Genomic DNA, 12,930 nt, shown 5'->3' on the forward strand with positions numbered 1-12,930 from the left:
GTTAAGAAAAAAGATGAGACTGTAGCATTGGGATAGACAGAAATAAAAGATGAATGTGTATAGCTGGAAGGCAAGACAACATGTTGCTAACATTCTTGGAAGTCTCCTGTTCAGACTTAATCTTAGAATGTGCTTCTGTACCATCACTTCTCACTATCTGAAATGAAGCCTGTTTTGAGGTTGCATTCATCAGTAGTGTTAGAGCTCTGTGTATCTCCCGAATAAAAAAAAAAAAACAACATACTGTGCAAGAAATATGTAGGTAGAGTGAGCCTAATTTAGAGGAATTAATTTTTCTAGTTGAAGTGATCAAGTCTGGAGACAGTGAATAAAAATTGAAACAAATGCTAAACCTAGGCTCTTTTTAGGGAGTTTGCATGCTGCTTCCTGTATAAGAATACAGAGCATTAGACTGTCCTCTATTATAGCTAACTTACCTACTTTTTTGAACCTCTCCTCTTACTTCTTTTGTTAGAAAGCATCCATATGCTTTCTGTAGACATATAGACACCATTAGCTAGAAATAAATTTACTATGTATACTATTTGAGGGTTTTTTTTTTTATTTCACCACAGAAGTGTTCCCTCTGCTTTCACTTCAGTTAGCAGTTAATGTGTGAGGTGTTTCCTATAGGACTTATATGATTATATGTGAAATTTTAAAATGATGTATGCAAAGAAAGGTTTAGGCCTAGAAGCAGGCAAAAAAAGAAATAGAAAAGTAGTTTCTTTCATGTATGGGAGGAAATTACAATCAGTAAAGATTTTTTTCTTTGACACTGACACATGAGCAATGCCTCTGGTGCTATTTAAAATGCAGAGGATTTTTCCCAGGGCCCATAGCTTGAAATCTCAAACAAAGGGAGACTTCTGGGTGACGTTTCCTTAGCCTTCCAGTTTCCAAGCTAAGCCTGCATGGAATCTGTTTGATCGTTATGCACTGTAGCTTAAAAAATGTGCCTGTGAAGTAAAAACCATGGCATTGCCAAGGAACTGCACAGCCCCATATGACTTGTGTAAAATGTGAAGTGTCTTTGGAATCATTCCACTGAGAGAGCTTTCTCCTGATTCTTAGAGATATTTCTTAGGATATTTTTTTCATCTGAAGTTTCCTTACATTTTACTTTCAGACTTTTTAGCATTTTAAGGGGATGAGAAGAAATCTGGCCCTCTCCCAGTTAAAGCAAATGAACATGCAAACTTCTACTTCACTCTAATTCTTAAAGAAAATAAGAGAGGTCTGAAAACTAGATGGATAGATTTACTCCAGTCACAGGGTGGGCTCCCTCCTCGAAGTAGGAGTAGAACCTACTACTATACTAACAGTATATGAAATTGGGGTTTTAACTCTGAGGAAAGCAGATTAGCGCATTTCAGTAATATATATTAGAAATAATGGAGAGTGCTTAATGTCCTTTTGTTTCAATTTCTGTACTTTGCAATATGGCAGTAGACAGTGTAGGAATCTCTAACACATAAGAAAGCATTATTGTATAGGAGATTTTATTTAGGGAACTGGTTTTATATGAGGGCTGCTCCAGAAGTAATGACTCCTGTGTTGGCTGACTGTTAGAGGTGGCCGTTCCTTGTACGGCAGTAGAGGTTGAACCTTCCCTTGCAATATTCTGTTACATGTTGTTGCTCTGTGACAGATGGCAGCAGAGGGGCAGTCTGACAAAATGGCATCTGACACAGAGGTGCATTTGAAGAAAAGATGTGCCGTTGAATTTCCCCATGCAGAAAAAAATGGCACCTGTTGCTGTTTCTGGAGACCAAACAGTAGATGTGAGCACAGTGAGGCAGAGGATGGTGTGTTTCAGCAGTGGCAACACTGCCAGTGGGTCACCTCCACTGGTGCAGATTTTCGATGAGCTCAGCATGTAGGCTCTTCTTCATCAGTGGTGAAAATGCATAGCTAAGGGGGATGCCTATGTTGAAAAATAGGTGTTTTGTAGCTGAGAATTTGCTCTGTCAAACAGTGTTCTGTGCACTTGTATCGATTGTAGTTTCTATGAAAACAAATGGGAGGTATGGAAATTAAAAATCACACCAAAATACAGGTGAAGTTTCGAAAGTCTGTAAGAGATCTGGAGGCCTAAGAGATCGTACTGTCATGTGCACAGTAAGTGTAGGTCATAACAAAACACATTCTTCTTAGATCAGGCATATTAGACAAATAAAAGCTCTGTTATGTTTCACAGATGGGAGGGGGAAAAAAAAACGTTATGAATTGCACAAGGACAACCTCTGGCAGTACCAGTGGTTGAGTACACCTTCCGGAAAGCCAGAGAGTGCAAAAACGAGTCCGTTTAGCAAAGAATCTGCTGAGCTAGCTTTACCTCCATACGGTACAGCTGTTCCTGTTAGTATACTTCTGTACCAGCTGCCCTGTAAGCCCATAGATATTCCTTCACAATCTTCCTCATTTGTGGTTGCCCCAAAACAACAAACACCCTTGCAACAAATGTAGGGAAAAGGGTGGAGTGCGGTACCTTAGTGCTTCTCTTTCATTTTTGAATGTATTTTTCATTATTGCTGTATCATTTCTCTTGAAAACAGGAGGTATGTGAAAGCAGCACTAGACTGTATCACCACTTGATGGCACCAAACAAATCTGAAAGACCATTTAAAAGAAAGAAAGAAGGATGATATGGAGCATTTCTGTGCTGTGAGAGAACGCCAGTGTTTGCTGGGTTAGTAAAGTACTTCATAAGACACTCTCAGCGTCTGATAAACTTTGCCATTGTTCAGTTTCTTTAACACAGCATGAGCACTTCAGCACTGCTGTAAATAATTAGCAGTGGGGCCTTGTGCAGGGAATTACTAAACTAGGAATGCATTCTTAGCCTGATAGGTCAGTTTGTGAGCAAGAGAGAGTGTGCACTTGCTTGGCTAAAAATACTCTGGTTGCCTTGCACTGTATACGCATAGTATCTTTTCTACATAATAATCATCATAATGCAATAAAAAGTAATGTTTTCATGAAAATCAAGTTTCTGTTCTGGATCACTTGAACAATTTTCAAAAATAAGGGGATTTCTAGTATCATTGCACCATGTGCTATTAAATTTGCAGTGATTTTGATACTTCAATAACTGCTTGTCTTACAGATATTATTCTTCCCATTATCTGTGGGACTAGATGTTCTCAGGTCAGTGATGAGGAGGATCACCATATTGATTCTTCTGCTGTTCACATGAAAGTGTACCAACAGTGAGCTCCCCTAACAACGTTATGGATGTTTCTCCTTGCCTTTTCTGAATGCATTATAAGAACGTAGTTCTTCCCAGGTTTTTATTAGTTCTCAGAAAAAATGAGTTTCAGCAGCGGACATCTGCAAGATAACCTTTTGGTCTACCCATTAAACACAAAGCAATTGCTAGAGGGTTCCTTTATTTAATTCACTCTGAATCCTCTCCTTTCTGTAGTTGCAGCTTTCTTTTGTCTTTTCATCTGTCTCCAAACGCATTGCCTTGTGTAATTATATCCTGTTGTGTATCTTGTGGAGAAGGAGGAAGACTCAGAATGACCAGCAATCTTGTTCCTTCACTGTTTCATCTGAAATAAAAATGTGTGTGCTACTACATTTGTTTAGTTTGCGTAGGTCAGATGTGAGAACATGCTCTTGGTTTCTCTTCTCAGCTTACAAAACAGAGACAGAGCTCATCTCAGTATTATATGGATTGAAACAATTAAATATTTCGCTATGCTTATTTCTCTTTATTTTCCAGTTCTCCTTCCACTGCATTATAGGTTAATGGAAGTGTGTAACGCTGAGGGATTTTGTAAACATGCATATGGATTCTTGTTGACATTTTTTAGCACTATTTCCCTTTCTTCGTTCCCATGCAACTGTTTTGTAATGAATTAACTAGAAAATTCTTTGTCTTGGCATCTCCTTAAGTTTTCTGTTCGTGTAGCACCCAACACAATGGAGACTGAGTCCAAGACTATGAATATAAATAGTAACGTATAAAAATTATGACTGATAGGTCCTTTGATTGTGTATATGCATATAAACACATGTCCACACAGATGCTCCCAGGCCTTCAGAGCTTATATGGAGGCTTTTTTGTAATATCTGCCTGAATTTTGTGCATTTTGATTCCGGAAACTTGTCATGACTGAGGATCTCTTGGGGAGCTGGAATTTGATGATCCTTGGGATCCCTTCCAACCCAAGCCATTCTATGATTCTGTGATCAGTTTCATTGCATTTTGTAGATCTCACCATGTTCTTGTTTGACATTTTACTGTCCAAATGTGATGGGGAACCTACAGACCTTTCTTTAGTAGGCTATAGCATTCCTGAGGTGTATGAGGTCCTGGAGTGCTCTGTCTCAGTGTGGGATGCTTGAGTATAAATATACTTGAGAGTAAATATGCATTGGCTTAAAGGTGAATACTCAAACCCTTTAAAACCTTTTTTTTTTTCCCCCCTCTGTAACAAATGTAGGAAGGATGATAAAGGTTATATCAAAGGAAAGGCCTAAGTCTTTGAGTGCATCGGTGTTATGTGTTTATAGGATTGTTTCTGCACTTTTGAAACAATACTAACCTTTTAAAAAAGCAACTTCAAAAGATATGGACATCTTTGTTGGGTGCTAGTGTTGCGCTCTGACCCATCTTAAATGACTGGTGGAACAGTCCAGCAATTAGATAATTGTTTCATCAACGTATGATTAAATCCAAATTCCTGTAATTGATGCTTCCTGTAAGCATTATTGAAACAGATCTTCAGTGAGATCAAATACATATTCTTGCTTGCCCAGTATTTGAATTCCAGAGGGAAGAAAATGGAAAGCAATTAGAGCAACAAAATGGATGTTCATAATTTAATATTCAAAGCAGACTTTTCTGTTAAATTCAGATTGACGAGAGAGGTTTCATGTGCCACTGAAGAAGTAGTATATTTAGACTTTGTGTAGCTGTTTAGCTCTGCTTTTGGCACTGAAGTCTTTTGGATGCTGTAGACTCTGTAACAGGAATTCTTTTCCAGACTTGGCAATCTGTGTAGCCCTTAGCCATGGGATACAATATGCAGAGATTCAGTGGGGGGGAAAAACAGAGTTGGTGGCCACGTTAATCTGATAAATGTTCTGGAAAGGATGCTCGCTCAGATGGAAGAGCCAACCCTGCCTCTAAATGGTGCTGCAGCTTGGCTCGAGGCTGCAAGCATCTGCACATGAGCCCAGCTCAGTCACTGATGTTTACTACAGGAAGTGGCACTCACTTCTGCACTGGGGACCAAGTCCGATTTTCATGCATTCAATTTGAACTGAGAAAAGTTGTGTATACCTCTTGACACTGAGGTCTGAAATTCAGCACGGGATCAAGGCAGCAGCTCCTACCATTGGATACGTAATTGCTTTTTGAGACTTTGTCAGAGGTAAAGCTCTGTGTGTTTTTAGTCAGTACTTTTCCAATCATGAAGTAAATCATATATCTCTAAATAAGTGAAACAAAAGAGGCTGAACTTAAGGTTAAGGATTGGAGTGAGTTGCCTGGGAACACTGCTGAATCCATTGCACAAACTGTCTCAGAACTGATTAAAAAATGTCCATGAAGAGCAATGCTAGTGCAGCTGATGCAGAGGAGTAGGGGAAGAATGTCCAGCAATTTCCTAGTGCTTTAGGCATGTGTCTCTGATGAAGCATTTCGAAACACAAATGAAGTCTGCAGCAGTCTGAGGAGTCAGAGATGCAGTGAATTCTTAAGTGATTGAAGTGAGGCATGAGTTAAGTGTTTGGAGATACCAGATACACAAATTCTGAAGGTTCAGAGGCAGTAGTATTTTGATGCAATTCTGATACTTGCTGATGTTGTCAGTTGTGGAGCAGCGCTGTATTTAGAAAAGACTAATAATACAGTGTTTTACAATTAGAAGAACAATGCTAAAAGTTACTACAGTGTTGATAGCAATCTCAGTTGCCATCATAAATATACCAAGCTATTATTTTATGGTATTCCTTTTCTCAGAGGAAAAGAAGCAGACTTTCTGGAAAGTGAGAAATTTTCTGCATTTGTGAAAAGATCAGATTCTCCCTTCAAACAAACTACTAAAGCATATCACTGTATTGTTTCTTCTACTTAAAGGGCTAACTAGAGCTCTTTGGAGAGCCGTGATTGGCTGCAAAATTAAATACAGAAAGATTAGTATTTGAGACCATGAAGTGCAGAGGTATTGAAACACAGTCTATTGATTATTGATTTGTGGACAACAAGTTGGCTATGAGCTTGGCCAACTTGTGGCCAGGAAGGCCAGAGGTATCCTGGAGTGCATTAAGAAGAGCGTGGCCAGCAGGTTGCAGGAGGTGATCCTCCCCCTCTACTCTGCCTGGTGAGGCCATGTTTAATCTCCTGTTCTGGGGTCCCCAGTTCAAAAAAGACAGGGATCTCCTAGGAGTCCAGCAAAGGGCCACAAAGATGATGAAGGGCCAGGAGCACCTCCCATTTGAGGAAACACTGAGTAACCTGGATCTGTCAGCCTGAGGAAAGGAAGACTGAGAGGGGATCAGATAAATGTTTATAAATATCTAAAGGGAGGTGGGAGGCAAATGGATGAGGTCAGGCTCTTCTCGGTGCATAGAGATAGGACAAGGAGTAATGGCCTAAAACTTGAACAATGGAAGTTCCATAAAAACATGCAGAAGAACTTCTTTAAGGTAAGGGTCATGGAGCACTGGAACATGTTTCCTGGCGATGTTGTGGAGTCTCCTTCTATGGAGATATTCAATACCCATCTGGACTCCTACCTGTGCAACCTACTGTAGAGTACTTGTTTTAGCAGTGCGGTTGGGCTCAGTGAACTTTTGAGGTCCCTTTCAACCTTTGTGATTCTGTGATTCTGTGATTGCACTTTTTTTTTTTTTTCCCCCATGGTTGTCACCTGGACTGTTTATCATGCTTTAGGTTTCGGCATAGTCCGAATTGCTGGTACTTGAGAGACTGGACCATTCACAGTTGGATCAGACAATGCTTAAAACATGGTGCGCAAGACAAAGCCTTATACACATTAAAAAACAAGGTAAGAATTTACAAGGAAAAACTGTAACTACATTTAATCAACATTTTGAGACAATTGTGCCCTACCTGGAATTCCTATTACAGCCTGTTACGAATACTGTGGTTTTAAGTTCAGATATGTCATTGTCAAAACGAAAACTAAAGTTTGTCTTGATTTGCTGAAACTCAAGTCAAACTTTAGTTTCAGCAAAAGCTCTTAATAGCTTTTCTGTCCTCTTTCTGTTTGAGCTTTTTGGTTTTAAGTAGTGGTGGTGTCTAAAGCACACCGAATAGAAATGGAGTATAAAAATCCTGGTAGGCAGTGCCTTTCTTGGTCCCAATGGCCCTAACAAAATGCTAAAGCAAACCCAGTACACTGAAAGGTAGTAGGCCCACATCACAGGAGCCATGTTAATAAGCTTCTCACATTGCCTGACTGTCACACCGCACCAGTGTGTTTTGATCCTTCTGATGCCTGCAGCGCTCTGCTTCGAAAGATTTGAACAGCAGATTTTCTCACTCATTTTTTTCCTTCTCTTCAGGTCCAGTATGGAATTTTCCCAGATAATTTTACATTCAATATTTTGTTGGATTATTTTATAAAACAGAAGAAATATGAGGGTAAGAAAATAGATACCACCTCATTATCCTCAGTTGTATGCTCTTAAATATGCAGAGCCTTCCTTTGTATTAAATTATTGTAGCCATATTTTCTCTGTAGTCACCTTGAAAACACACTTTCCTTATCTAAACTACTTTTCTGCGTATTTATATATCACTTTGGTTGAGATCTCTTTCATTGTGCGATTTTGAAACGTGCAGTACACGGTGTTTCTATGATCACTGATGCTATACAAAATGTAAACTATCTTCTTCAACTTTCAGAATTCCAATTTACGTGATAATATTATGTTAGAAGATGCTAGTGAAAATTCAACAACGTTGTCCAGTTGTAAGCTATTGAAAATGCTATGCATCTAAACTGAACTATCTGTCTAGACCTGCTTGTTGCTGGAGAAAGAGCTGAGAAGAATAATCCTCTCATGCGTGATGACAAATATTTAAGGTTTTCATTTCACCGCAGATTTTTTTGGCACTGTAGACTTGCAGTGATCTTTCTTTGCATAAACCTTTTGCAAACCAAACAACTGAGAGGGAAAATAGAATTGCTGAAGGACTTTTCTGAAGCTTTTGTCTTGAAGATTTTGCTAAGTGGGAAGTTAATATATGTTTTATTTTGAGAGGCCCATATCTATGAATTCCTCCTCTTTCTATCCATGTTTTTTTTTCTCTGACAGGCTCAAGGCCTTCAGTTAAAAAACTGACCCCCATGAGAGGGAGTGTCACTGGAACTCCCTGTGGAGCTTCTCAAGAGCACTGTTTGCTGAGTACAGTGAATGCTGTGGGTGGTCTGTGACAGAATTTCTTCTCCACTGTGCACTCTTGTCACCATGAAGGCAATGAATTTAAGCCAGTCTTTTTTTGTTTTTAATTTAAATACTAGAAGAAATAAGTTATTTGTAAGATTTTTTTTTTAAATGTTGATGATTGAAGGGCTGAGCAAAGAAGAAGTAATCAGTCTGAGAGCACTGAGTTAAGATATGTTTAGAAAGCTTCTTATTGTCTTATATGTAATTCAGTTGATTGTGCTTTCTCCTTCTCATGACAGGTTAGAACAACCCAAGTCGATAATACTAATTCTATCCTGTTGGTCATAGGAAATCTTTAACTGTCTTCCTAACTACTTCAAAATACACTACAGTGGTAAAACATTGGGGTATATTAATGGATGCAGAAGAAGGAGCTGTGTAATTTTCCACTTAACATGTGTTTATTTCCTCTCCAGATGCTATGTCAGTAGTAACAGAGATCATGCTGCAAGAAAGTTTTGATGAGTTCTCGACACAGCTTCTTTCTCTCTATGTTATATACCAGTACCTAGCAACCAAGTCGGAACGTACGGTAAGCTGACCACACTCAAAATGATACATGGAGCTTCTGTTTCTAAGTGTTACGTTGCAGTCAGCTGGGTGTTCTGTTCTGAATATAAACTTTCCCTTAAATTTTTGTAAGAAATGAAATGCTTGCAAGTTTTCTTTATCATTTTGACAATAAAAGAAAGGGAAAAAAAGCAAGAGGAAAACCAGCAAATCATGTGTCATCCCTTTTTGGCACTCCTTTCTCTGAAGGCTTGTCAGGATTTTCAGCAGTGGTATATGATCATTGCAAGGTTATGAAGTGACATTTCACTTCAGTTCAAAGAGGGCTCTCTCAGTTAACAAAAAAACTTATTTAGGACACTGTGTTGTTTACCATTGGAGCTTGGTAACAGAACGTTTCACTTAGGACTTTATCAACCACAAAGGGCTCTCCTACCACTTCAGGCAGTTCCTTCTCCTGTAGTTTGGCATAAGCCTTCACAACCCTATTGTCATCCTTAAGAGAAGTACTTGAAGCCTCTATGCGTCTTACTAAATATTTTTATAAGATTTAATCAGTTGGGTTGTAATTTCAGTTTTCACTGCTGAAAACAAGTGTGTATTTGCCCTATTCACTCATCTCCATTCCCTAGAAAACAAGTATACTCGATCACTTGTATGTGAGAAGCATTTTCCTGTTACGTTTGTCTATGTTTGCAAAGAGAGGCACTAGTCAATATGTGTGGTATTTCTTGAAAGCTGAACTTGTAAGCAAAGGTGGTGTGGACATGTAGCACTTGTAAAAAAGCAAGCTTATTTTTACAGCTGTGACCTATTTAGTATGTGTGTTGAAATAACTCCATCCAAGGACAGCATTAAGCCATATTTTTGTAGGTATACAAAATAGATAGTACTAGTCAAGACTTCATAATGCTCAGTATCAGTTTTCTATGGCTAATTTAGGAAAGAGCGTGGAGAGAGTAGGAAGTCAGCTGCTTGTGAAAATCCCCGTTCCTTCTTCCAAGGTGCAAGAAAGATCAGCCAGTGTCCTGTTGCAGACAGCATTGACTGTAGTTTAGGGGCCAGCAGACTGACAAAATGTTTTTTTTAACTTTGGGAACTGTATCATAGGCAATCTGACTATGTTAGTCCTTAGTACTTGTGGTAGAGAGCTTGCATTTTAGTGCTGCTGTAAGCACTGCTGAAACACTTGTCTTAGCTCTCACCGAGAAGTTTCATGCTTGATTGTTGAAAACAATCAGTATGATTGTCATCCTCAGTTGCAAAGGTATTACGTTCTCCCAGTTTCTCTAGCTCTTGAAGCCAAACAGGCTAGCTCCCAAAAGAATCTAGACCTTTGAAGTTCTCTTCTGGTTTTATCTGCTTTTCCTGTAACTTTCACCAGGAATGCTGAATTCAGCAGGAAACAGAACTATCCCCTTGTATCTCTTTCCTAGGTCAGACAAATACATTTCCAGGTTGTCAGATAATGGTATTTTTTGTTGGATGTATATATGTAAGTTCATGCTCCACCTAAATGGAGACACAACAAATGTACATCTCAAAAAGACACCTCCTTGCATTAAGCTAGGTCAAACCCTTGTGCTTTTTAAGAGCCAGTGGAGTGCAGGGAATTTTTCAGAGTAAAATTCATACCTCTCTTGTGATTTTAATATACTTACTGATTGGGTCTCTAGCCATATTTCGTCTGATCTGTCACTAAGATTTGAAGCAGCCGGTAGCAACATATTCTTCACTCAGCATTTTCCTATTTTAGCAGGATATAGTGGAGCATTAATCTTACCACACATTTAGAAGAAAGGACTTTTCCAATATAGAAGCCACATGATTTCTGTTTTAAGCAGTATCAGACTGAAGCAAATGTGAGGACATACAGGATAGAGGCAGAGCTTGGCCAGTGTACATCAGTATAATCCTTATCCCTATGTAAACACACTGACTGACTCCCCTTCAGAATGTTAGCTCCTCACATTTTATTTTCATTTAGAAGATGTTCCTTTGCATAAACGTACTGTTCTTCAGGATATGCATACTGTAACTCTGAACTCTGAACTTGTTGCGTGATTCTGTACTTTATTAGTAAGACGTGATTAAGGCCATGTGGTTTCTTTGGCTGCTGCAACTTTTTTGTTTGTGTTTGTCAAGGAACACATGCTTAGTTTACATCTTAGTTTACTATTTGCAGTGGGAAGAGGAGAGAAATCTCGGTGCATCACTAGTGCTGACGGGTCTAAAGCAAACAAGCACTGTGGGATTTAGCTCCCAGCTCTATGGTTATGCATTTCTTGGTAAGTTTTACCTCCTTTGCAATCATATTTCTCCTTTTGTTTGTTGGATGAACTAAACTGGTGCCTGTGCTTAACTAAAATGTAATTGATGAAAAGACTGAGGAAAAAAAGTAGAAGTCATGGGAGGAACAATTTCAGAGTTAAGACCAAATGAAGGAGGGTAATCTTAGAGAGGAGTAAGGTTGGTTTGCTTAGGGAACAACATATTTTCCAAATAAAACCCAAAAAAAACCAGAGTTCCACAGAACACAGTTGACAGTTATGAAGAATCAGCTTTTTTTCTAATTCAAACTACTGAGCTTAAAATAATCCTTAAACCCCAAGGTGTTCAGTGGCCACAACCTGAAAAACACTACGTTTAGAATATTTAAATAAAGTATTATTAGTCACCACAACATTAGTGTTTCTGTTGTGAATAGCAGGTAGTAGCACCTTTATCCTATATCTTTTAAGGAGCCTTCACTGCTAATGATACGCAGTACTATTTGAAGAGCAGCTAGATCAGAGTACATCCAGGATAGGAGGGAAGAAGGATATGGCATGGGAAAGAAGAAATAAGTAATTATTGAATTTCCTGTAACGTTCACAGGAGTATAGTCCAGACAGTGTTTGTCCTCTGCAAAATGATTATTTAATTGAAAGTAATAATTTAGTTTAGAATGTGTGGTTATGCATTTGTTCCATTACAGCATTACGTTTTATTCTAGAATTCATTCAGGATGATAACAAGTGTACATGTTCTTAAAATATGACCTCAAAATACAATATGTCATGACAAAGTTAGGTTGATGATTCTGATTTATCGTGATTGTAAAATTAAAACTTCATTTTTAGTTAAAAAGGGGAATAAATATGAAAACTAATTGGAAATCTGATATTCCATGAAGCTGCTGTTAACTGGCATTCAGTTTTGTGCCATATAGATTGGTTGAGTAGCGTCTGTATAAGTGCATTTTGGTGTTTGTGAGCAGTAGTACTTGTTCCATGACATTGACATTCAGTAGATCAAAAGCTATTTACTGTTATGTCACATATTCCACAGTCTTGCCAGCACTAATGGAACCAACCTCTGAAAGAGTGAAAGATGTCTTCAGGCACAGAGTGGCCTAAAGCACCTTGGCTGTTTTAATTTATCTGTAGTCTATAAGCTTTGTGCCCATGTTACCTTATTTTTCTGTGAAGAAGATTAAGTTGTGTTTTCACAGTCATGCATTATTGTATTCAGAGTTTAAATTCAATTGAGAAACTGGATGCGTAGCTCTGATAAGCTACACTGAAGTCGTAGTATTTTCTTTCATTGATAATGACAGAATCAAGAGCTTAGGGTGACATTCATTGCCAATTAGTACCCACAAACTGGAATGTCATGTAGATTTCCTCATTTGTGTTGAATGGGAATTTCATGTTTTCTACTCAAGTTCACCTCAGAAGAAACACCACGTTGTCCGCAGTGCTGCACATCGTCATAGGTCCTGCTAAAGTCATGAAGACCTCAGTGCACAGTACCATAAATCAAGAACCAAGATTTCATTTTGACAGGTCTCCTATATTTTCTCTTAGGAAGTTCCAACTAGAAATAAGCTGAGCTGTACAGTTACTCAGAGCATGTACTATTAATCGCATACAATCTGGCCTTGATACATGTGTGAATAGACCCTTGAAACCACAGGTGTGTGTCCAGCCTCTCAGATTTGGGGGG

At 38.6% G+C, this 12,930-nt stretch overlaps 1 protein-coding gene across 2 annotated transcripts in view; it reads left to right on the top strand.

Annotated features, from left to right (window-relative positions):
- MRPS27 (mitochondrial ribosomal protein S27) overlaps positions 1-12,930 on the top strand; it is a 46,496-nt gene that overhangs the window by 25,745 nt on the left and 7,821 nt on the right. For both annotated transcript variants that reach the window (XM_424803.8, XM_046905615.1), the window contains exons 5-8: positions 6,911-7,025; positions 7,546-7,624; positions 8,850-8,965; positions 11,129-11,231. In XM_424803.8, the coding sequence (XP_424803.2) occupies positions 6,911-7,025; positions 7,546-7,624; positions 8,850-8,965; positions 11,129-11,231 (413 nt within the window). The remainder of the gene's footprint in view (positions 1-6,910; positions 7,026-7,545; positions 7,625-8,849; positions 8,966-11,128; positions 11,232-12,930) is intronic.

The sequence above is a fragment of the Gallus gallus genome, chromosome Z, assembly GCF_016699485.2.
Source record: "Gallus gallus isolate bGalGal1 chromosome Z, bGalGal1.mat.broiler.GRCg7b, whole genome shotgun sequence".
Lineage (NCBI taxonomy): Eukaryota > Metazoa > Chordata > Aves > Galliformes > Phasianidae > Gallus > Gallus gallus.